This window comes from Danio rerio, chromosome 7 (genome assembly GCF_049306965.1).
Source record: "Danio rerio strain Tuebingen ecotype United States chromosome 7, GRCz12tu, whole genome shotgun sequence".
NCBI classification, from domain to species: Eukaryota; Metazoa; Chordata; class Actinopteri; order Cypriniformes; family Danionidae; genus Danio; species Danio rerio.
This window is the reverse complement of record NC_133182.1, coordinates 17,665,492-17,688,865: the sequence shown is the minus strand read 5'-3', so window position 1 is coordinate 17,688,865 and position 23,374 is coordinate 17,665,492. Positions and strand designations below refer to the sequence as shown.

Here is a 23,374-nt window from a genome sequence, read left to right as displayed (position 1 = left end):
ACCGGAAAACTTTGAGTCTTTAGACGCTGCAGAATGTCCATCGTTTAGGCCTTGTGACGACGAAATCTGAGAAGATTGGGTCATTGGGTCTGCCATTTTTTGTCGCGCAGCTCTACAGGGTCTGTAGTATAGAGGTGTCGATTGAGGTTTGGATTGAAACTCTGAGCGGTCCCGATTCACCGAGTATTTCCCAGTACAGCAGCGGCGTCACCGAGCCTGCACAAGCACATTAGGTGAACCTGCCTGAATGTTGCAGTGGATGGGGGCGGTGGAACACATATAGGGCGGGTACATATGAGAGAGAGAGAGAGAGAGAGAGAGAGATAATAGGGTGAGAGGTCGATGTTTTGCATAAAAGTCTACGCCATTAAACTATAAAAACTATAAAGATACTGTGGCTGACTTTTTCTTTTCTTCAATTTTCTTCCGTTCAATTAATTATTTCATTTACAACTAAAGACTTGTCCCATTCCGACAGTATCACGTGTTATAAACTGTGTTTTTTGTATTAAAGTATAATTAAAACTATTTTATGCTTGCTCTATCAAAGTAAATAATATCTGATTCTACAGTCTCTATCTTGACCATCCAGACAGTTGTTAATCCTAAAAACTGCGGACTGTTTTGGATTAGGTTGATGTCTAATCTATCCTCGTCTACTTAGAAATGATACACTAAACACTGTGCAACTGTATGGGATGTGATTATGTAATGCTTTTCGCATTTTAGCCCTGGATCTTTATTTCTTACCATGACAGTAAATGGTGGATCTGTATTTTATTTCATGTGCAACAGCGCCCCCTTTTGGTTAACCATAGTGTTGCGTTTATAGACTGTAAATAAAGGAGTCAAGTTTTTAATTAGCAAGGTTTCATTTACAAATTCATCCACGACCCAATGTAGAGTTACGACATGTTGCATTTTTTGTAGTGTAGAGGTATACTCCTACTTAATTTTCAGAACTACAGTGCTCAGCATAATTGAATACACCCCATGAATATGAACATGATTATCCATTTTTCAGTGTATAGGCATTGTATTTTGGTGCATTTAAACAAAACAGATTTATTAAACAGATATAATTATTAAAATAATATTTTAGTCACCAAATATATTTAGAAATTGAAAGATAATACAATTAAATTTAAGCAAAATATTGCAAAAAAAATTACAACCTACAAAATTTCTATTAAATGTAAAAAAATTTTGCTTCTCTTAATTTTTCCTCTTTTTAAATTTGTATTTAATATTTTTCTATAACATATACATTTGGTTGTACTAGTTTTAGGGCCGTTATCGTAAGTTATTTTGTTAGATAAGCTCCAGATTTGGCTTTAGAACCGACTAATGTAATGCATATGCACAAATATAATATTGTACTGCTTCCTATTAAAAATATGAATTTAAAAGAGAGATTTAAGAGGGGTGTACTTATATATGCTGAGCACTGTATCTGACTGTTAGCAATTGGTTTTCCTTTTGGTTGTACAAAAAGAATGTCAAGGCCATTTTTTAAGCAATTAACATCATGTTTGTTGCAGGGACGTTCCCAGGACGTTCTAGAAACATTCAGGGAGCGTTATGTGTTTGCTGGGTTTGAGCTGAAACTTTACAGACATATTCTGGAGACACGAAAGGCTTATCATAAATCTTAAAAAAGGGGTAAAATAAGTGCCCTTTAAAACTTTGAAAACATTATCAATGAAGACTAATAACAGTTGACGAAGCTGATGTACTTTTTTTTTATGTTAACAAATTAAGACAGTATATGTAATCCTGACTCAATCATCTATAATTAAATCATATAAGTAATTGATAGTGTTTTTATTGAATGTAAAACATAATGGCAAAATCACAAATACAAATAGGTGTGTATGTTATGTTTACAGTTTCGGTACTAATTATAAGTCATTTAGATTATGCAGACTGTTTCCACAACACCAGATTACATTACGTTTTAAACTACCCATAATCAGATTACTGTTAACCACTTTGACCTACTTGGTAAATATTTCAAGTTTATGTCATTGGTGCTAGGTCAAAAGTAATCCAAAAGTAATCCAAGTACGTAAAAAGTAATCCAGAATTGTTATAAAATAAATTACAAAGTAATTTTGAAATCAGCAACAGGTGTGGTGAAAAGATTACTGAAACATCATACTCAAGTAAAAGTACCATTAAAAATGTAGTGCAAGTAGAGTGAAAGTGTGTGTTGTAAATATTACTTAAATAATGAGTAAAAGTACCCAAGAGTAGCGAGTATTACACTCTGAAAAGTTGATGTGTTTTCATGCAGTTTGTGCAGGGATGTGTAAACGTAACATTCTGTAGTCCATTTAGTGATCTTCCTAAATTTGTTCCTTCCTTCCTTTTTTCCTTCTATTGTTTGTTTGTTCTGTCCTTCATTAATTTGTTTGTTTCTTCCTTCATTCCCTCCTTAATTCGTTCACTGATTCATTCATTCTTTTGTTCCTTTCTTTATTTGGTTATTTGTTCATTCATTCAATCGTTCATTCCTTTCTTCCTTAGTTGTTCAGTCCTTTCTTGATTGCTTCCTTCATTCATTTGGTCCTTCCTTCCTTCATTAGTTCAGTCCTTCCTTTCTTTCCTTGTTCGGCCCTTCCTTCATTTGACCCTTCCTTTCATTCTTCATTTGTTCCATTTAGTGATTGTTTAGTGCTGTTTGGCAATTTCAGTCATCATGCAGTCGACATCCTTCATTTTCTCATCAGTGACATGCCGTCTATAAACACTCTCTGGTTCATAGCGTATGAAGATCTTCTTGGACATTTGTAATGCTTCCAAACGGTTTGCTGCATTTATAAAGCAGCCATATCTTGATGTTGTTCAGTAGGATGTGATTTACTTTCTATGTGGGATTTGATTAGACGGGAAATACAGAACTGATTTTCTACTCAGCCAGTACCCATAGATAAGAAAAAATAAAGTAGTGACTCCAGGTTAAAGTTTTTTGCTAGATCAGATCCAGTATGCTTGCGGCCGGAAGTTAACAAGAATTATTTATTCATTTTCTTTTCGGCTTAGTCCCTTTGTTAATCCGGTGTCGCCACAGTGGAATGAACCACCAACTTATCCAGTACGTTTTTACGCAGCGGATGTCCTTCCAGCTGCAGATTCCAGATCTCTGGGAAACATCCACACACTCCTTCACACTCATACACTACGGACAATTTAGCCAACCCAATTCACCTCTACCACATGTCTTTGGAATGTGGGGAAAAGCGGAGCACACGGAGGAAACCCACGCGAACGCAGGGAGAACATGCAAACTCCACACAGAAACACCAACTGACCCAGCCGAGGCTCGAACCAGCGACCTTTTTGCTGTGAGGCGACAGCACTACCATCTGCGCCACTGGGTCGCCTGAGATTTATTTATATTATTTATTAAATTTCCTACTTATTGTATTAAATTAACGTCTACCCCCACCCTAAACCCAACCGTCACAGTAATGTTAAAACAGTAGTAGTACTGAGTATTATTTATGCTATCTATTAAATTACCTATTAAATTTTAGTTTTTAACGCCGGCTATCCCCACCTCAACCCTAAACCAAACCGTCATAGTACTGTTAAAATATTAATTATTGTTAGGCCTATATAGTGTCATAAAAAAGGCTGGTATTGATGTGCATATCGCACTTCCAGCCGACCGCATATGCGATCTAGACTTTACCCAGGTTGAAGGAAAATAGTGGAGTAAAAGTACCAATACAGCACAAAAGAGGGACTCAAGGGGAAGTATACAAATTTAAAACTAACGTTACTTAGTAAATTACAATTCCTGAGAAAAACTACTCAATTACAATGATTTGAGTATTTGTAATTTGTTACTTTACACAACTGCTGGCACAAAATCAAAAGTAATCCAAAGGTAATCCAAGTAGCGTAAGTAAAAGTAATCCAAAAACATTATTGACTAAATGACATGGTAAGTTGAAAATCAGCAAGCAACAGACTAACGTTACGCTTTGGAAGTAATTTAGTCAATACACACCAATGAATGTAAGGTGCACACCCTACTTTCGTCTCCAAACACTGGCGGTGATGTAGCAAAAACTGGCTCGCCAACCGTCATTAATAGCAACGATGACACTACTACATTTCCCAAAATGCTTTTAGAACCCGGAAGTGATCTGTGAACAATAGGATTGCCCGGTTCAACGTTTTGACGTAGGAGCAGACTGTTTACGTCTCTGGCGTTTTGTAGAAGCTTCTGTCCTTTGACTGCGCGGCAAAAGCAAGGAGCAAAACAAAAGCATGTGGATGTAATTTCAACAAAGGTATGTTTTGTGGATGAAACAACGCATCGCGTTATTGTTTAGAAAGCAAGGCTAGAACAATATGTTTAATTCAAAACGCCCTCTAACCTAGAAAAACACCAGAAGCTGATATTTTGTGCAAGCTAGTTAACGTTAGCTGCAGCAGCATCATGCAGATGTCCACACAGGCGCACATGGGTTGCTGTTGCGCTGTTTTCATTGCTCAAAAATTCATGCACTGGGTCGTTATTGATAGCATCTTGCATGGCATTCTTTTATTATGTCTGAATACTGGTTGTTTAAATGTAACTCTTGGTATCAGTGGAGTATACTGTAACTTACCTCGAGCTTATGCTTGAGGTAAAACGTTCAACCTGTCTAATGTCAACTCTAGCCAATCCAAAAGCTTTATTTTGGATTTGACAGCTAATTAATCCAATTTAATGTTAAGTTTTACATTTGGGACATCAAGTGTGGCTATACACGTGTCTTTGGGGATTTCCCTAAGTGACCACTTGGCATCCTTTGAGCCAGCAAGTACACACTTTAAATATTTGTCTATTTTATTTGCTGTGCTTTAAATCAGGGTCAGAAATGACCCAATAATGGCACCAGAACTGATTTTCAAAAAACATTTTAATCTTTGCTGAATCTTGCATGTCATTCACAGTATGTTTTATTGTGTTTCCAGGTGGAATATTTGCACAATATCATACTTATATGTGTCATTTTAAATACTGTGTAAAATACACATAAAACACTAAATAAATGTAATGCCTTCAAATTGTAATCAATTTAGTTTGTGCAGGGACATACATTGACCCAGAACCTTTATTTTGGCATTTTTAAGTTTCCTTTAAATTCTAACCTTGCAGTGTAAGTAACATTTCTAAATACACAAATGAAAATATTGGCTTCGAATTTCGTGCTATATTGTGCTAGATCTGTTCTATGGTAATGTCAAGTGTGTGTACTATTTTTTTTCTTAGTGTTACAGTCTAGTATGCAAAGAGTAACTCCTGCCCACTTTATCAGACACTGGTAAAATGAGATAAGACGCATTGTTTGTATCTACAGAACACAATGAGGGAGGGAATACATTGGTCTGCTGTATTTTGATTAAACCTGATATATGGGTGTCACCTAAATTAAAAACTGTTGCAGTGAAGCATGTAATCATACTTTGCTGTTCTGGTACGTTAAACATAATATTTGTGTATATTCAGGGTATCCGTGGGATCTTGTCAATACACACCTCAGGGCTGGGCGATATGGGCAAAATATCATATCTCCTGGAATTTTTAAGAGGAATGACGGTATACGATATATATCCGGAATTTTCCCATAAATGGTTACTTGAGAGTTAAGGCCTTTATTAAAAGTTTATTAAACATTTTTAAACTAAATATAATTCAAACACAGGGGGTTCTCCCGCTGTTTACAAATAAACAGCTGCAGAAAAAAATAACAGCTGCACAAAATCTTTAATATATAAAATACAGTGCAGGTTTTTCTCCTGCTTAAAAATGTTGCACAATATTTTAAATTATAAAAAAAATCTTTGATAAATAAAAAACAGTACAGGGTTTGTCAGTAGTCAGCACTACTGTGCAAATAACAAAATAAACAGAACTGTAGAAAACAGAGCTACATTGTCAGAGCAAAAAAGGAACACACTTAAATAGTAACACAACAAAAAGTCTTGTAGGATAAAAAATCTCCACTTAACACCTGCTTGATGGAGATTAAAGCCTGGATGCAACAAAACTATCAAAAATTAAACAGCTCCAAGACTGAGATTTTACTTATCGGCACACCCTCTAATGTTAAGAGATGTGGCAATCTCAAGTTAACAGTTGATGAATTTCTTTTAACTCCTTCTATGCAGGTGCGAAATCTTGGTGTCCTCTTTAATGCTCAGCTTAGCCTCAAACCTCATTTTAAACAGTTAACAAAAACTGCATTTGATCACTTGCGCAACATTGCCCGCATCCGTCCTTTTCTCTCAACACCAGATGCTGAAAAGCTTGTCCATGCTTTTATTACGCCTCATTTAGATTTTTGTAACTCTTTATTTGGGGGTCTGCCAGCCAATTCACTTAAGATCTTACAATATGTTCAAAACTCAGCAACACGTGTGTTAACCCACACATCATCTCGCACTCACATTACTCCTGTTCTTCAGCAGTTACACTGGTTGCCTGTAAAGTCACGCATCGATTTTAAAACCTTGATTTTAACTTACAAAGCTGTTCATGGTTCTGCACCTGATTATATATGTGACCTGATATCAACCTCCTCATCCTCTCGCAATCTACGTTATGCTTCGGGGCTCACCTTGAATCAGCCCCGTTGCAAACTTAGCAGCATGGGAGGCAGGGCTTTCTCTTATCGTGCACCTAAATTGTGGAATGCTCTCCCCACAAACATCAGAAACGCCAGTTCCCTGGACTGTTTTAAGAAACTTCTTAAAACTCATCTTTTTATTATTGCTTATAACTTATGAAGCCTTCTTTTAATATGTATATTTTTATCATTATTATCATTCTTACTTTTTTGTGTATTTCATGTTCTTCTGTGTGTTGATACTCTTGTTAGAGCTTTGAGTTTGAGAAAAGCGCAATGTAAATAAAATGTATTATTATTATTATTATTATTATTAAAAGAACCACATTGAATGTAAATATGAAACGCACAGTATTTTATTTCACAATCACAGTGTTGTTATTAGTAATCCTGTATACCACACTTGTGTGATTTACAAACAGCAATTAAATTAGCTGTATATGTTTTTAAGTTACACATTTACATGTATGTATAGTGCACAATTATTAAACAGTACACACATCAAAGATATCTAAGTTTTTCACTCCATGTAAAAAATCCTACACCTTTTTTGTTGTTGTTTTGACTAAACTTGTTTTACTAAATATTAAACAAAGAGATGGAAATGAATAGACTATAGAAGTAATGAAATTGTTTCAGAGTAATGTGATGAAATGCTGGTAATGCATAGAAATGTAAATAGTCATTATAACAGACCAGAACGCCGAGCTAAATGTGTTATAACGTAAATGTAAAGAAGAGACCATCGTGTAATAAATTCTGAACTTATAATTAGTGAATATAAGGTGGTTTCACTTTCGAAATGTGGTATAAATTCGTCCCATTTTTGGCGTTTTTAATTCTTTTGAACACATTCAGGTGCTGCTTGTCAAATTGACAAGGCTTCTTTGTTCGTTCTTGCTGGCAATTGGCTTTGTGGCTGTTCATCAAGACGGCGACAAGGTTTGTTTGAGCTAGGGACGACCATGGCTTGTTATTATATTATTAAGGTGTAATGTCTCGTTTGTGTTTTTAAAAATGGCAGTTTCTTTGTTTTCATTCTCCTTCTGTGACTGACGTATCTCTGTAAATTAATAGCGTTCAGCTGCTTGTCTAGCTCTGCTTTTTGGTACCATTTTTACGTGCTAGGTACCTTTTGCAAAGGGTATAAAAGTTTCAGCAACTTCCTATAAATGCACACTTGAATTGTTTTGATGCTTGAAAACCAGGTTTATTCTTATGATTGTCTGATTGTATTCTTTTTATTTTAGGCTACATCAGATTGAGCTTGAAAACTCAACTACTAACCATGGGGATTCGTTCAACTCAGAAGAAGCACTTTCCTCTTCGAGGCATCGATGGAGTGGTGCAGCTTTTCGAGTCTGAGCTCAACAGCCCAGAACCAGACCTGGCCCTGCTGTCTCTAGTGTTGGGTTTTGTTGAGCACTTCCTGGCCGTCAACAGAGTGGTCCCTGTCAATGTCCCGGGCGTTCGCTTTGAGCCTCTTCAACCGGACTCCCTAAACTCCTGCTTCCCTACAGTAGAGCTGAATCTCTTATCAGCCCTCTACGAACGCTTCATGGCCCAGATTCGTGGTGCGGTGGACATGTCACAATATCGCAAACCGTCTGGCGCTTCCAGCCGAGAGCTGGTGAAAAAGGTATCCGATGTGATTTGGAACAGTCTCAGCCGATCATACTTCAAGGACAGAGCGCATATTCAGTCCCTCTTCAGTCTGATTACAGGTAAAGTTTCACAAACGTTTTGCAATCACTGTTTTAAGGCATAAAAACAATAGTGATAATGCTTCAAAATAATGGTCCATTAGTTAATGTATTTATGAACATGAACAAACAATGAACAGTACATTTATTACAGTATTTATTTGTCTTTATTGACGTTAGTTAAAATAAAGTCATTTATTGTTAGTTTCTGTTAGCACACAGCACATTCAGGACATTAACTAAGTTAAAAAGCACAAGTTTGGGTTTCAATAATTCATTAGTCAAAGTTTCTCTTGGCTTAAAACAAGGTGGGGGTTGTTTCCCGGTCATGAAGTTTTTGCTACTTGAAATAAACTTGTTTTGCATTCTACTAATCTTATCAAGTAAAACATTCTTATTTAAAGGGCACCTATTTTACCCCTTTTACAAGATGTAAGATAAGCCTTTGGTGTCTCCAGAATGTGTCTGTAAAGTTTCAGCTCAAAATGCCCATCAGATTATTTAGTCTAGCCTCCAGAATCTGCCCTATTTGGTGTCTTAGTGTAGGGATGCACTAATCCCGATACTTGGATCAGATATCGGTTCGATACCACATATTTTTGCTGGATCGGGTATCAGCCAGCTGGTACTGATCCAAATTCGATCTTGCGCGTTCGCTATATTCTGTGTAATTTATAAGCCAACAAAAGCCACAAAGGTAGCCTATTACAAGGCACTGTAAAGTTGTCATGTAGGTTATTATATCCTAAATGTTCTCAAGCCATCCTATAGTTTAATGTTAAGTACAGATGGATATTCAAGTGCTTAAACTCATGTTCAGTTCAGCGCTTCCCGCCACTGCGCCTGTCAATCATTCTCCATTCATTCACCCTTCAAGCTGCGTGTCGCATTCATGACAACATGAAAAACTTTCTCCAAGACTATTTGTTCCTGTTAGTTTAAATACTCAGTGGGGAAATGCATTTAGTTTTTCATTAAATGGGTTCCTTTTGACCTGCAACAAGGAGTTCATTGATGTTTCTAAATCATGCGCAGTGTCTGTTAGATCAGCAGATCACATTCGCAACACTAAAGTAGAGAGGGTTATTACCTGCTTTTCACACACAAAGTAGGCCTACCTGAAAGGCTCAATAATACATTGGACTGAATCAGCTGCGTTAAATGGTTACATAAATCGAGTTTGTTTAATATATTTTCATTAAAGTGGAATCCTATGTAAAAAATAAGGTGAACTTGACTGAGTGCTTCATTTCCCCCTTTCAAAATGAAACATAAGCTTGACCATATGAATGTCATAATGAATGCTCAACTAATGTAGCCCATAGTTTATAACAAGCATCATGTTTAGTTAGATTGAGCCTTTTGTCATATACAGTAGACCTATAGGTCTGTTATTTTTACTAAAAAAGATAAATTATTTAAGTTCGTCACCAGAAATATGGAAACTGTATTATTTTAGTATAAAAAATTAAATTAATTAATAAAAATGAAGAACAACAGCACAGTATCGGGATCAGATTTGTATCGGTCGATACTCAGAATTTTGGTATCGAGATCTGTGTAGCTGTTTTTGTAGCCTGTGGCTTAAAATCCAAATGAGCTGCTTCTCCCCACCCACCGTTCCCACTTGAGTGTCTGTTCTCATGCATTATGTCAGATAAACAGCAGTCAGTGATAGAGACAGACACAGATGACGCTGAAAAACAGCTCAATAGTGCAAAACACCAAGTAGGTTTATTTCATGTTTTTGTAGTTAGGATAAAATTTATGTCAATAACAATAAGCTCTGGACTTTTTTTTTTTTTTACACTATATTGATTCAAGAGCCAATCACAAAGCAGAAATGTGCAACAATGACAATGTAAAAGTGTGTTGATATTTGAGAATTTTGGGCCACCACAAATATGTTATTTAATGGACCCTCTAATTTTTCTGGCTTCAGTCATTGTTAGGATACTCTTTTAAATCTGGAAGCGTTAACAATTAAAAATAAAGTATACATTGTTATTGTTCAATATGGAAGATAAGTATCGAGATTACATTTTTGCCATATTGCTCAACCCTAGTTTCAAGCACAAATGTTTTTTTATATGTTACAGTTAAATGTTGTTACATAGAGGATTTGGTTATTATTCAGTAATTTAGATAATACAGAAAACAGATGGGAAAATATTCACAATTTTCTTTTAAATAACTGGCGTATATAATAATGTAAGTTATTCATAAGTGTATCCCTCTATAGAAATCTTCAGAATATAGAAAATTCTTAAAATTTCAGACACAATTGAAATATACAGACATAAACTTGTAAAGCGTGATAATTAAGAGAAACACTTAGGCCGCCTTTCCACTGCACATGGCATGCGGACACGACTCTCAGAATACGCCGCCTTGTGGCAATCGCACAGAATTTTTAGTTTTGTCTTGCACCATGGGAGAGAAGCTGATTCTGGTGATGTCCTAAATTAAGAAGTGCAAATGTAAGAGTCTGTATTCTCTGTGCGTTCAACATGGTTGAATGAATGAATGAGTGAATACTAGAAATTCATAGAGAGCTACAAATTTCGGAGGGAATGTGGAGACAGTTAAAAATGCATATTTTTTACTCATTTATGAATAGAAATCTTTTTAATTTAAGCTTAAATATAAACTGCATATCAATATAAGTTGCATACGGTCTAGTCGCAGAAATATTTTAACGGATCCACAGCACAAATTGAATCTGAATTTTCCGCATATGGAGATAATCGGAACTCCAACACAGGTCCGGACTGCTCTCCATGAGAAATTAATGACTTCCGGTCTGTCATTTGTTGTGTATAGTGGAAAGGCAGCTTTAAAAGTGTAATTTGGAAGTTTTTCCATTTACACTGAAAAACATAAACAAGTGCATGAAAAACTGTATTTTTGCTTGCACTCATTAAATTGCATGTTTGATTTAAATGATGCTAATTAATTGTCATTTTTGTTGGTAAGGCACAAAGCTGGACAGCTCAGGAGTTGCATTTGCAGTGGTTGCTGCATGTCAGGTGTTGGGTCTGAAAGATGTTCATCTCGCTCTCTCTGAGGATCATGCCTGGGTGATTTTTGGCAAGGGTGGGGAAGAAACTGCAGAGGTCACATGGCATGGGAAGGGAAACGAAGACAGAAGAGGTCAAACTGTCAGTGCTGGAATCAATGAAAGGGTAATGCTTTGATCTGATATTGATGTTTACCACAATATAATAAGCACTACTGTATATTCACAAACACTGCCCCTGCAGAACTGTTGAAAGTTAGTTTTTTGTTTAAAGAAATTAATGCTGTAATTCATCGAGGATGTGTTCAGTTGTTCTAAAGTAAAATTATATTAATAGTGTTACATAATGTTAAATAACTTAAATGAATGCCTTGCCATTAATAAAAGAATTCTGAGTTAATTAAATTAAATAATTAATGAAATGTCGATATTTTAAATGAAAAAATGATCCAGTATTTCACAGTAATATTTTTGTTACAGTAAATTTGAGCAAATAAATGTAGCCTGAAGAGCATAAAAATGTCTTTAGAAAAACAAGAATTCTAACAGACCTTTTAGAATAGTCCTCAAAAATTAGATTTGACTGAGATTACTAAAATTAGATTTGTTTTGTAATCTTCAAAATGCATTTTGTGAATCTGTGCCTCATTTTGTATTTTTCTTCCATTTCATTAGAGCTGGTTATATCTTAAAGGCTCTTACATGAAGTGCAACAGGAATATGGAGGTTGCGTTCATGGTTTGCGCCATCAATCCATCTTTAGATCTGCACACAGACAGTACCGAGTTAATCCAGCTCCAGCAAGTATGTCTTCAATCTGTCCTTTTTTGTTTTAAGAATTTATTACATCATATTTTTTTTTATTTTCTTGGATTAGATTAAAAATCTGTTTTTGTATTTTAAATGTCAATTTGTTCAATAACTATGTGCAATAACTTTTTTTTTAAAGAGACAAATATGAAAGTGTTAAAAATGCAGAGATTGTTCTAAATTGTACCAACATATATAACATATTATGTACTGTACCTATATTTGTGGATGTGTGTACACGTATTTATTCATCTATTGACAAGCAGATTGGTTTCCGACATTTTATTTCTCTTTTGCAGAGGCTGTTGTGGCTACTGTATGATCGAGGTGATTTGGAAAGGTGTGATATTATTATATATTAATACATTTGTGATATTTCAGAGCAGGGATGTTGACCATTTGAGCTGATGTAATGTATTCTTAAAGGGATAGTTCACCCAAAAATTTAAATTCTGTCATTTTTCTTGCCCTTCACTTGTCACAAACATGTTGATGTTTCTTTCTTCTGTTGAACACAAAGCAAGACATTTTAAAAAATGTGGGAAACTGGTAACCATCGACTTTCGTAGTATTTGACTATGAAATCAATGGTTTCTAACATTCTTCCAAATATCTTCCTTTAAATTTAACAGTAAAAGGAACCCTTTGAGTAAATATAGTCAAGTTTTGTTTTATTGTCATTTCGCTTTATGTGTGGACATAAAATGTAACAAAATTTCCTGTCTCACAGGACCACAGTGCTACATAAGTTAACATAATCATAAATATGACCACAACATTGGACATGAGAGCTATTTTAAACCTATACATAACTAACATACGGAAGCGGAAATTTAACTACTTACTATACATATACAATAAATACTTAACTATGCACATGACTGTATAAGTACTTTTACATAAGGCAGAACAATATTGTGGAAGATAAGTGGGAGTAAATGTAGTTTTTTGGGTGAACCAACCCTTTAATATTCATTCTCTTGTACTTGGTGTGTTACAGGTATCCTATGGCCATGGGCACTTTGGCTGACCTTGAAGATCAGGAACCCATGACTGGGAAAGAAAGCCCTCTGTCCATTCACCTTAAGGTATTTGATCAAACCTGCATCACAAATATTTGCAAGGCTGTCATTATTATAATGCACTAATCTGTTTGGTCCCTTTTTTTGTATTTCCAGGCTGTTGAATCTGCTAAAAAGTATTATAACAATGAGCACATCTACCCTTACATGTATCTGGCTGGGTACCATTACAGGCACAGGGATGTCCGGGAGGCTTTGGGTTCCTGGGCTGAGGCAGCATCAGTAATGCAAGAGTAAGTTAAACGCCACAGAAAATGTTTTTAAAGAGCGCCTATTTTGCATTATAAACGGTCATGTTTTGGTTTTGGTGGTCTCCAACAACAGGCTGATATGCATACAAGGTCAAAAAACACTTCTATTGTCTTATAATATGCATTTATTTTTACCTAATTATCCCAATGACTCCAATATGATTTGATCAGTGATTCATTTGTTCCCAAACCCCTCCTGCCTAATCTTTGCTGAATGGTCCAATGACCCAGTCTATTGTAATTGGTTGGCTGGGTTCAGAGTGAGACAGAGAGAAACGCCCAACACGGTTATAAAGTAGCATGCAGAGCATGTGAGAGCCCAATGCAGGAATGCAATAAAGCAATGCAGTTAACGCCAGCCTATATTCTATTCTTAACCCCATCCCCAAGTAATAACAACGACACACATTCAGTATTAATCCACACAGTGGCAAAAGTTTAACTATTTTAAAAATTGAACGTGCCTCGCATGTGAGGAACAGCTGATGATGGCCATAGCAAAGGGGAACAGCAGAGGATCATGAGTTCAGAAACGCATTTAAATCGGTAAAGGAAAAAGCATGCGTCGTGTTTTCAACATGGTTTTGGATACAATATGTGAATAACCCACACAGATTTAACCTGAGAGATACAGTACAAGCACTGATGTATAATACATAGGTGATTACAAGCCGCGCAGAGCAACAGTTGAAGACACATATTTTGCTAACCACACAAAACGAGGCAAAACATTTTTTTACACTTATATGATTTGGAGGAGGAAGAAACTGGTCCATATGGACTATAACAGTTACTGACAAAGTCCCATACATAATAGTCTGCTCCTTCCTTTAATAGCAAACGGCCGACAAATCCCGCATTGTAGGTTATTGTATCGATCATCAGAAAAATGACAGGAACTAGGACACAGCACTAGGTTGGCTATACTGTGGTGTTGTTGTGAAAATGAACTTTAACCGCTTATTTCCTACAGCCGAATCTCCATCTGTTAGTGATCGTTTACTTCATGTCATGGTCCAGTGCCGTTATCTGCCGCGCTCCACTAGCATCTAAAGGGAAAGGCACATTCACATTTTACCGTATCCAGCACTTTATATTTGATGATGTACCGGATCGATGTCGATGCGTAAGCAAAAGATCCGAATCCAATTCAATTTATTTATTCGAGTCTGAGTCGACTATTTTATTAAAGAATCAGTAGTTTTAAGCACTTTCAGATTTAAACCTCAGCTGGATGTTTCCAGGCCATTTAAAAAAAATCCATAATAGGGGCTCTTTAAAATCTTTTGAGTGTTGAAGAATTGGGTATGCCAAGAGTGTATACTTACAAATAGGAGTGAGTGCAGTTTTTATTTCTTAATTTCATTATTTAAGTGAATAGGAAATCTGAAATATCTACCCTGAGGCAATTCTAATTTCTAACGTCAATACATTTCCTTAAAGGCATAGTTTACCCAAAAATGAAAAGTCTTTCGTCATGTTCCAAACCTATTTGTGTTTCTGTTAAACCCAAAGAAGATTTATAAAATAATTTACTTTTTATGTCCTTATTTATTTATTTGTTTTATTAGTTTGTTTATTTATTTAATTACAATTTAATTATATTTATTATTATTATTTTATTATATTTTTTTATGTGGGGGTCAAAATTTCAAATTACATGAACGAGTTATATTATCTTTTTTGATCGATGTAAATTTTATGTCATGTTTTTGCACTAAAAACGTTCAATAAAATTATAAAATAATTAGGAAATTTTTTTAAAAGAATATAAGAATATTAGAAATATTAAAAAACACAAAGAAAATATATTTTGAAGCATGTTACCAATTGATAGTCATTGTTCATAGTATTTTGTTATTAATATGGAAGTCAGTGGTTACGGACATTCTTGAAAAAATATTTTATGTTCAACAGAACAAAGAGATTTATGAAAGTTTGGAACTTTTATGAGCTTTTGGAAAGTAAATAATAAGTAAGTTTTCATTTGTTTTGGGAATTCATCATTTCTTTTATGTTTATTATCTGTTAAAACAGCAGGGGGCAGTGTTGTGATGCATCCATTTAAATTCTGTTGACAAATTTGATCCGTTTGAAACCTCTTATTGCTTGTAATTTCTTTCTAGGTAAAAAATGGCCAAATCAATCTCTGCACTAAGATTCTGTTACGGCTCCATAATAATGAATAAATGACACAACATAATAACTTGTGAAGCCCCTTGATGCTCATACTGAATGGAAAACACATGGTTTGCCAGCATTGTCTGTGTTGCCTCATGCTGCTTGTCTTTAGAAAGCTCATTCCTGTCTCAGCCTTGGCATCAGTCCCTGTTGAGAGAGAGACAATCTGTACTTTCCTCCCTTTAAACACACAGTGCAGTGGACAGAGGGCTAAAAATACTATAGTCTAATGTCCAGAAGGATGTCTGCACAAAGCATGCCTAGAACTACAGCTCACTCCCATCCACTTCCTTTTCCTGCTCTTCCTGTATCCTTTTCCTTCATGACAACATCAGCTATCTCTACCTTCTGTTTCTCTGACGTGCTTTTTTGTTTGTGCCTGTTTAATCCGGGGCTTTCTGGCAGGTTGACAGGTTTTCTGCATCATAACACAGTTATGATTATATAGGTTTTATTGATGATAATATATGTCTATACACACATATACAAACATAAACATGGATGTGTTGATCATAGGAGGCTGCCATTTAACTCTTAAAACCATATACAATTTAATAACATTTTAAAGGTGCTGTATGCAAGTTTGACACTCAGTGGTTGTACTAGGTATTGCAACTCTGGTTCAAAAGACATGCAAGAGCAGGTTGCCAGATTGACAACACCAACAAAGCAGTGGTGTTGCAAGGTGGGGGCTTTGGGGGCTTAAGCCCCTGATGTTTTATCAAAAGCCCCTGATCTTTTAGAATATGTTGCACTTAAATAAAAATAGGAAGTATAACATTTATTTTGTTATCCAAGTGCTTAAAATTAGCACATACATCACCCGCATTCCACTTAATGCAGTGTTTGTGTCGGGTAATTAAATAGTCAGTTGTTTAGCAGTACCTGTTTCTACTGGCAGGTGGGAGTGACACTGTTGTTACATGGTGTGAAAAAAATCCCGCCACTGCACTGTATTCATTCATTCATTATTTTAAGGACTTCTTTGGGGCTAAGCCCCTTATCCCTTTCGACCCTAGCAACGCTCCCGCAACAGACTGATATGTTGTGTTTGAAATAAAAGCAAAGGCTTGCGATAGACAGAATGTTTTGAATTAGGAATGTCAAAATTAATTGTTTCTTCGGTGCACCACGATGCAGATGCGGACAATAAGTTATCGGTTCAGTAATAATCATAACCGGTTATTATGTAGTGACGTCATTTATCTCCTATGCGCTCTGTCGCGAGGGAGGTGAGCGCGAGTATTTATAACACTCAGCCAACTCAGGGCCGGTCCGTGGCCTAGGCACCATAGGCAAATGCTACGGGTGCTGTATATCCAGGGGGGCGCCAGAAAGGAGCGCGGTTCAGTTGGTTTTGTTTTCGATATTCCTGACACACATTCAGTTATAGACGGCAATAACTCAAAAACCTCTTACCCTAAAAAGATCTACATTTACATTTACATTTAGTCATTTAGCAGACGCTTTTATCCAAAGCGACTTACAAATGAGGACAAGGAAGCAATTTACACAACTAAGAGCAACAATGAATAAGTACTAAAGGCAAGTTTCAGGTCTGTAAAGTCTAAGAAGGGAAGTATTAGTAGTTTTTTTTTTTTTTTTTTTTTTTTTTGTACAGTTAGTGTGATATTCAAAGAGGCAATTGCAGATTAGGAAGTGAAGTGGAGACTAAATAGTTGAGTTTTTAGTCGTTTCTTGAAAATAGCGAGTGACTCTGCTGTTCTGATGCAGTTAGGGAGTTCATTCCACCAACTGGGCAGATTGAGCGTGAGCGTTCGCGAAAGTGATTTTTTCCCTCTTTGGGATGGAACCACGAGGCGACATTCATTCACAGAACGCAAGTTTCTGGAGGGCACATAGATCTGCAGAAGTGAGTGCAGATAAGAAGGTGCTAGGCCAGAAGTCACTTTGTAGGCAAACATCAGAGTTTTGAATTTGATGCGAGCAGCAACTGGCAGCCAGTGCAAACGGAATAGAGCGGAGTAACATGTGCTCGTTTAGGTTCATTGAAGACAACCCGTGCTGCTGCATTCTGGAGCAGTTGAAGAGGCTTGATAGAGTTCGCTGGAAGCCCAGCTAGTAGAGAGTTGCAGTAATCCAGTTTGGAGAGAACAAGAGCTTGAACAAGGAGTTGAGCTGCATGTTCAGATAAGAAGGGTCGGATCTTTCTGATGTTATAGAGTGCAAATCTGCACGATCGAGCAGTTCTAGAAATGTGGTCAGAGAAGTTTAGTTGGTCATCAATCGTTACTCCAAGGCTTTTCACCATTTTGGATGCAGTAATGGTTGCCCCGTCCATCTGGATTGAAAAGTTATGGTGTAGAGTCGGGTTGGCAGAAACTACAAGCATTTCCGTTTTTGCGAGGTTCAGCTGAAGATGATGATCTTTCATCCAGTGTGAAATATCCAACAGGCAGGCTGAGATACGAGCTGGAACCGAGGGATCATCAGGATGAAAAGAGAGGTATAGCTGGGTATCATCAGCATAGCAGTGGTAGGAGAATCCATGTCTCTGGATGACTGGTCCTAGAGATGATGTGTAGATGGAGAAGAGAAGTGGCCCAAGAACAGAGCCTTGAGGTACCCCAGTGTTTAGATGCTGTAGGTTGGACACTTCTCCCCTCCAAGACACCCTGAATGACCTGTCAGAGAGGTAAGATCCGAACCATTGTATAACAGTGCCCGCAACGCCCAGTGACTCAAGCGTAGATAGCAGGATCTGGTGGTTGACAGTGTCAAAAGCAGCTGACAAGTGCAGCAAAATGAGGACTGATGATTTAGAGTCTGCTTTAGCCAGTCTGAGATCCTCCACGACCGAGAGCAGGGCAGTCTCAGTTGAGTGGCCTTTCTTAAAGCCGGATTGCTTGTTGTCCATGAGATTGTTTTGAGTAAGAAAGTCCAGGACTTTCTAAAGTGTGTTTCCTACAAAAAGACAAAGCTGGTTATGTTTCACAGCTGTCTTTCTTTTTTTCGCTCGACATTACGAGCGCTGCTCCGTTTGAGCCCTCGCAATATGTGTTTAGCCAGGAGAGCTCGCGCTGAGAGGAGCTCTCAGTAAGGGACTGTCGGAAAAGTGCTTCTTTTTTTCGTTTTTTTTTTTTTTTCCTTTTTCTGCTCCGCTCAGCGTAAGCTCTCCCTGTTGCGAATGTGTTTGAATGAGAGACTGTGTGGTACTGTATGTCTGTGTGTTTATACAGACAGCTTGTTATAGCCTCCCCCCTAAAATATAACACTGTATATGAAAAGCATCGTCAATGCACCCTGCTGTACGATATCGTATTGAACCGAATCAAAGGCATGATTATCGTAACCGAACCGAACCGTGAGACCAGTGTAGGTTCACACCTCTATTTTCCATATTAAAAAAAGAGTTTTTATCCTAACCAACACTAGACGTTTATATTTTAGAAACGGTTTCCATTTCTTGCAGCTGATCAACAGAAAACTGACAATGATCACTCCAGGTACCCTTCATGTGCTTTATTCAGAATACAAACATAGTATGGTATTTTTATGCTTTAGAAGAGTCAAAAACTTGCATACAACACCTTTACCTATATTTTTTTAGTGGTGTATACAAAATGTATTTAAAAATGTAAAATTGGAAGTTGTATTATACCACTATTATTTTCTTCAACTTGTCTGCGTGTAGTCTAAAACAAGATTTTTATTTTCTTTACAGTTATAACTATTGTAGGGAAGATGAGGAGATCTACAAGGAGTTTTTTGACATTGCTAATGATGTCATTCCGACACTCCTTAAAGAGACCGCAGCTGCTGCTGAAAGTGAAGGCACAGATGAAGCGGAAAAAGAGGTCTTGTGTAATTAAAGATTAAAAAACATTTAGAAAATGATTATATTTAGAATAAAGTTGTGAACAAGTCTTTCTCTTGTCCTCTATTCATGCTATTTCCTCAAAAGGACCAGCCCAGAGAAGCAGCTGCTTTGACCGCCCTTCAGGACCCAGAATGCTTTGCTCACTTACTCCGGTTTTATGATGGGATTTGTAAATGGGAAGAAGGAAGTCCCACACCAGTGCTTCATGTAGGCTGGGCCACCTACCTGGTTCAGTCTCTAAGTCGCTTTGATGCACAGGTAAAAACTCCTCAATTTGCACAAATTCAGGTGTTATTAAAAGAGCACTCCACATTTTTGGTAATAATTTGACAACTCCTCTAGAGGTAAACAGTTTAGTTAAATTTTTAAAAATAATTTCATCCAATCTTCAGGTAGATCTCAAGAACTCCCATGCTGTAGTAGCTAATGAATAGACAGGGATTGCGTTTAAAGGAATAACTACTTACGAGAAGCTTGTCTATGGTAGCGATTTGAATTAGTCAATTAACTTGAGTTGCATGTTTTTGGACTGTGGGAGGAAACTGGGAAACCCAGAGAAAACCCACGTGAGCACGGGGAGAACGTGTAAACTCTGCACAGAAACGTTGGCTGACTTGGTAAGGACTAGAACCAGTGACATTCTTGCTGCAAAGCAACAGTGCTAACCACTAGGCCACCATGCCACCCATCTAGGAAAGGAGGAGGAGTAGGGGTGGAAGGAGGGATTCTTTAAAATGAAGATGGCTGTTATGTGTCACTTAGGGTATTTAAAGTGGCTTAGGAATCATCTGATTGGTGATTCAAAAATTAAATAATGTGTGACCAAAAGCAAGCAATCATAAGCACATGATCCTCTCGAAATTAGTTCATAAATAAACTTCACAAAGATACAATAAAACATACCTCATACCTCTTTGGAGTGGAGCGGAGTAAATGTATAGTTTGTAATTCCTGCATTTTGCATTCTGAAGCACATGTCTCACGCAATTGTTGCCCAGTAGCTCGCAACAAAACAATCTACGATTATGTTTTCAAAGTCCCACATACTTAGTAAATTAAATATATGCTTTAAAACAGGGCTTTTCAAAGTGTGAGGCGCGCCTCCCCTGGGGGGCGCCAGAGCATGTCAGGGGAGGCGCGTGAAAAATATATAATGAAAATATAATTATTAAGTTTAATTATTATATGTATTTTTTATTATATTTAAACGTTTTAATTAAACAAAGCTAAAAAAAATAATACGTCAAAAATAAGAAAACCTTTTTTACCCAGAAGGCCATAGCTGTGAATTCGCTTCTGTTTGGAAAGCCTGCCAATACAGGGGGGGGTCTGTTGCGCGCGTTCTGATCAGCTGTGTTGTCGCGCGCGTGCTCAAGAGCGGTGTTGTCGCGCGCCTACTGAAGGGCGGGACCGGGGTGTGCCGCGTCGCGGGGGCACTTTTGATCATTTTGGAAGGGCACTTTCTATCCAGGACTAAAAAGGGCATGTGCACTGCACAGGTTGAGCCCTATGTGTGCACTTGCCTGCAATGGATCGGTTTCTGAGTTTAGGATTTACGTGGACAGGACCAGCTGATGAACCACGACCTTTAAGTGTGGTTTGTCAAGATATTTTGGCTAATGACAGCATGAGACCCGCTAAACTTTGACTGTTTTGACTGGGATTAACAGTTCTTGCATCTGTTCTATTCATATTAACCATCATCCTAGTTTAAAACGTTATATTAAAATACTTGTTATTACTCTGTAAATAATTGCACTTTCATGCAAATGATGATAAAAGTGAGTTAACAGTCTTACATATGTCTGTGTCTTTATATATACTATATATATATATATATATATATATATATATATATATATATATATATATATATATATATATATATATATATATATATATATATATGTGTGTGTGTGTGTGTGTGCGTGTGCGTGTGTGTGTGTGTGTGTGTGCGTGTTTTGGAGGAGGTGGGCGCCAATGGATAAGTTGTGTCAAAAGGGAGGCCCACTGTCTTAGACTTTGAAAAACCCTGCTTTAAAATAACTAATGGAGAGAAGCTATCATTGTTTTCTTGCTATATTAATGATCTCAGAGCTACAGGAGTCTGGGTTCTCTTGATGATGTCAAGTGTGTATGAGCGACCTAAAGTAGTCGTGCATGCAAATGCAGAGGGCATGGCCCATGAGTCTTGTCCAATGGGGTTTTACACTCATGGAATTTACATAATAACGAGTAAACAATGGTCTCTGAGGCTCACAGTTTGTCTATTTCTATATACTGATCTCTTAATATTCTACTATGCTTTGGTATAGTCATAGTTTCATTATGGGGCACCTTTAAATGAACATTCATCATCTGATGCCATGTATTTACTCTTTCTCAGATCAGGCAAAAGGTGTCGATCATCACCAAAGACACAGAGCCAGTGGATGATGATGACCAGTCCAGTGAGGACCTGCGGGAAGGGCGTAGGCGAGGCCCAAGACGGGAATCCAAACTAGATGAACCAGCAGGATCGGCTTCCCCAAATCCAGCACTGCCTGCTCAAAATCAAAACCCAGTTCCCAAAAAAGTGGGTGGAGAAGGAGGCCGGCGGCGCTCCTCTGCTAGTACTCGAGGTAAAGAGGCAGATGGCAAAAACGAACCATCATCCCCAAGTCCCATACCATCACCCTCCCAACCTCCCGCTGTTCAGGGAGGACCGGTGGTGGTTTTCCACAGCGAGAAGATGAAGGGTATGAAGGAGCTGCTCTCGGCGGCCAAGGTCAACTCTAGTGCCATCAAACTGCAGCTGACAGCTCAGTCTCAAGTGCAGATGAAGAGACAGAAACCCACAGCTTCTGGAGATTACACCTTGTCCTTCATGAAACGCCCTCGCAAAACCCTTTAAAGTGGCTCATTTATATACATAAATATAAATATATATATTTTCTACCTTTTACATTTTCACCTGGACGGATTTTTTTTTTTGATCACGTGCAAATGACTGATTTGCCAATGTTATAAGCTGATGCTGAGTTAATTATCTAATTCAGTTCCTCAAAATCATTTCAAGTTGGCGAACTTGTCTATCATTAACCAGCAATTTTGTTTCATTATATAATAAAGGAATTTTATTAATTTGCCTTAATTTTGTATATTGACCATTTGATTTGATAAATCCAAATGACAAAGAGCCAAAGTGATTGTCTTTTGTTGTGTCAAGATTTTATTTTAAGATGCAATTATGTTTTTCAGCTAGCTGGTTGTCTGCAATACAGTGAAACTTGTGTTTGCTTTCAAGTCTAAATGTTGTATTCAGAAATGTTGGGGCTCTCAGTCTACATATGAAGGTCTTGCACTTGTTTTATTGCTCTTCACACAAACTGCTGAAATCCATAGCTGACCTCGAGTTTATTAGTTTAGTTTTATTTTTCAAAACTATTTTGTCATTGTTAAAGTATTTTCTGTAAAATAAACGATTGGAAGAAAACTAGCATATGTTTGTTGTCTTTTACTCTGTCACACATGTTCATTCATTCATTCGTTCATTTTCTTTTCGGCTTAGTTTGTTTATTAATCAGGGAGCCACAGTGGAATGAACCACCAACTTATCCAGCATATGTTTTATGCAGCTGATTCCTTTCCAGCAACAACCCAACACTGGGAAACACCTATACACACTTGCATTCACACACATGCACTACGGAAACCCACACAAACACAGGGAGAACATGCAAGCTCCACACAGAAACACCAACTGGCCTAGCCGAGGCTCGAAGTAGCAACCTTTTTGCTGTGAGGCGATCGTTCTACCCACTGAGCCCTGTCACACATGTTGTCGAGGCTAAATGACAATAATGTGATCACCTATTG

The 23,374-nt window shown here is 37.2% G+C and overlaps 2 protein-coding genes across 4 annotated transcripts in view; one reads left to right on the top strand and one right to left on the bottom strand.

The window, feature by feature from the left end:
* Positions 1–264, bottom strand: part of rtn3 (reticulon 3) — a 41,307-nt gene extending 41,043 nt beyond the window's left edge. For 2 of the 3 annotated variants that reach the window (NM_001328361.1, NM_201072.2), the window contains 1 exon segment: positions 3–264. In NM_001328361.1, the coding sequence (NP_001315290.1) occupies positions 3–96 (94 nt within the window). In that variant the 5' untranslated portion in view covers positions 97–264. 3 annotated transcript variants of the gene reach the window in all.
* A 3,986-nt stretch (positions 265–4,250) lies between these two features.
* Positions 4,251–22,992, top strand: men1 (multiple endocrine neoplasia I). The gene is given in 10 exon segments (NM_130953.1): positions 4,251–4,304; positions 7,880–8,353; positions 11,309–11,517; positions 12,027–12,155; positions 12,461–12,501; positions 13,162–13,249; positions 13,340–13,476; positions 19,361–19,493; positions 19,601–19,774; positions 21,903–22,992. Coding segments are annotated over 9 exon segments (1,854 nt in total). The 5' UTR covers positions 4,251–4,304; positions 7,880–7,917; the 3' UTR covers positions 22,410–22,992.
* Positions 22,993–23,374: the final 382 nt, after the last annotated feature.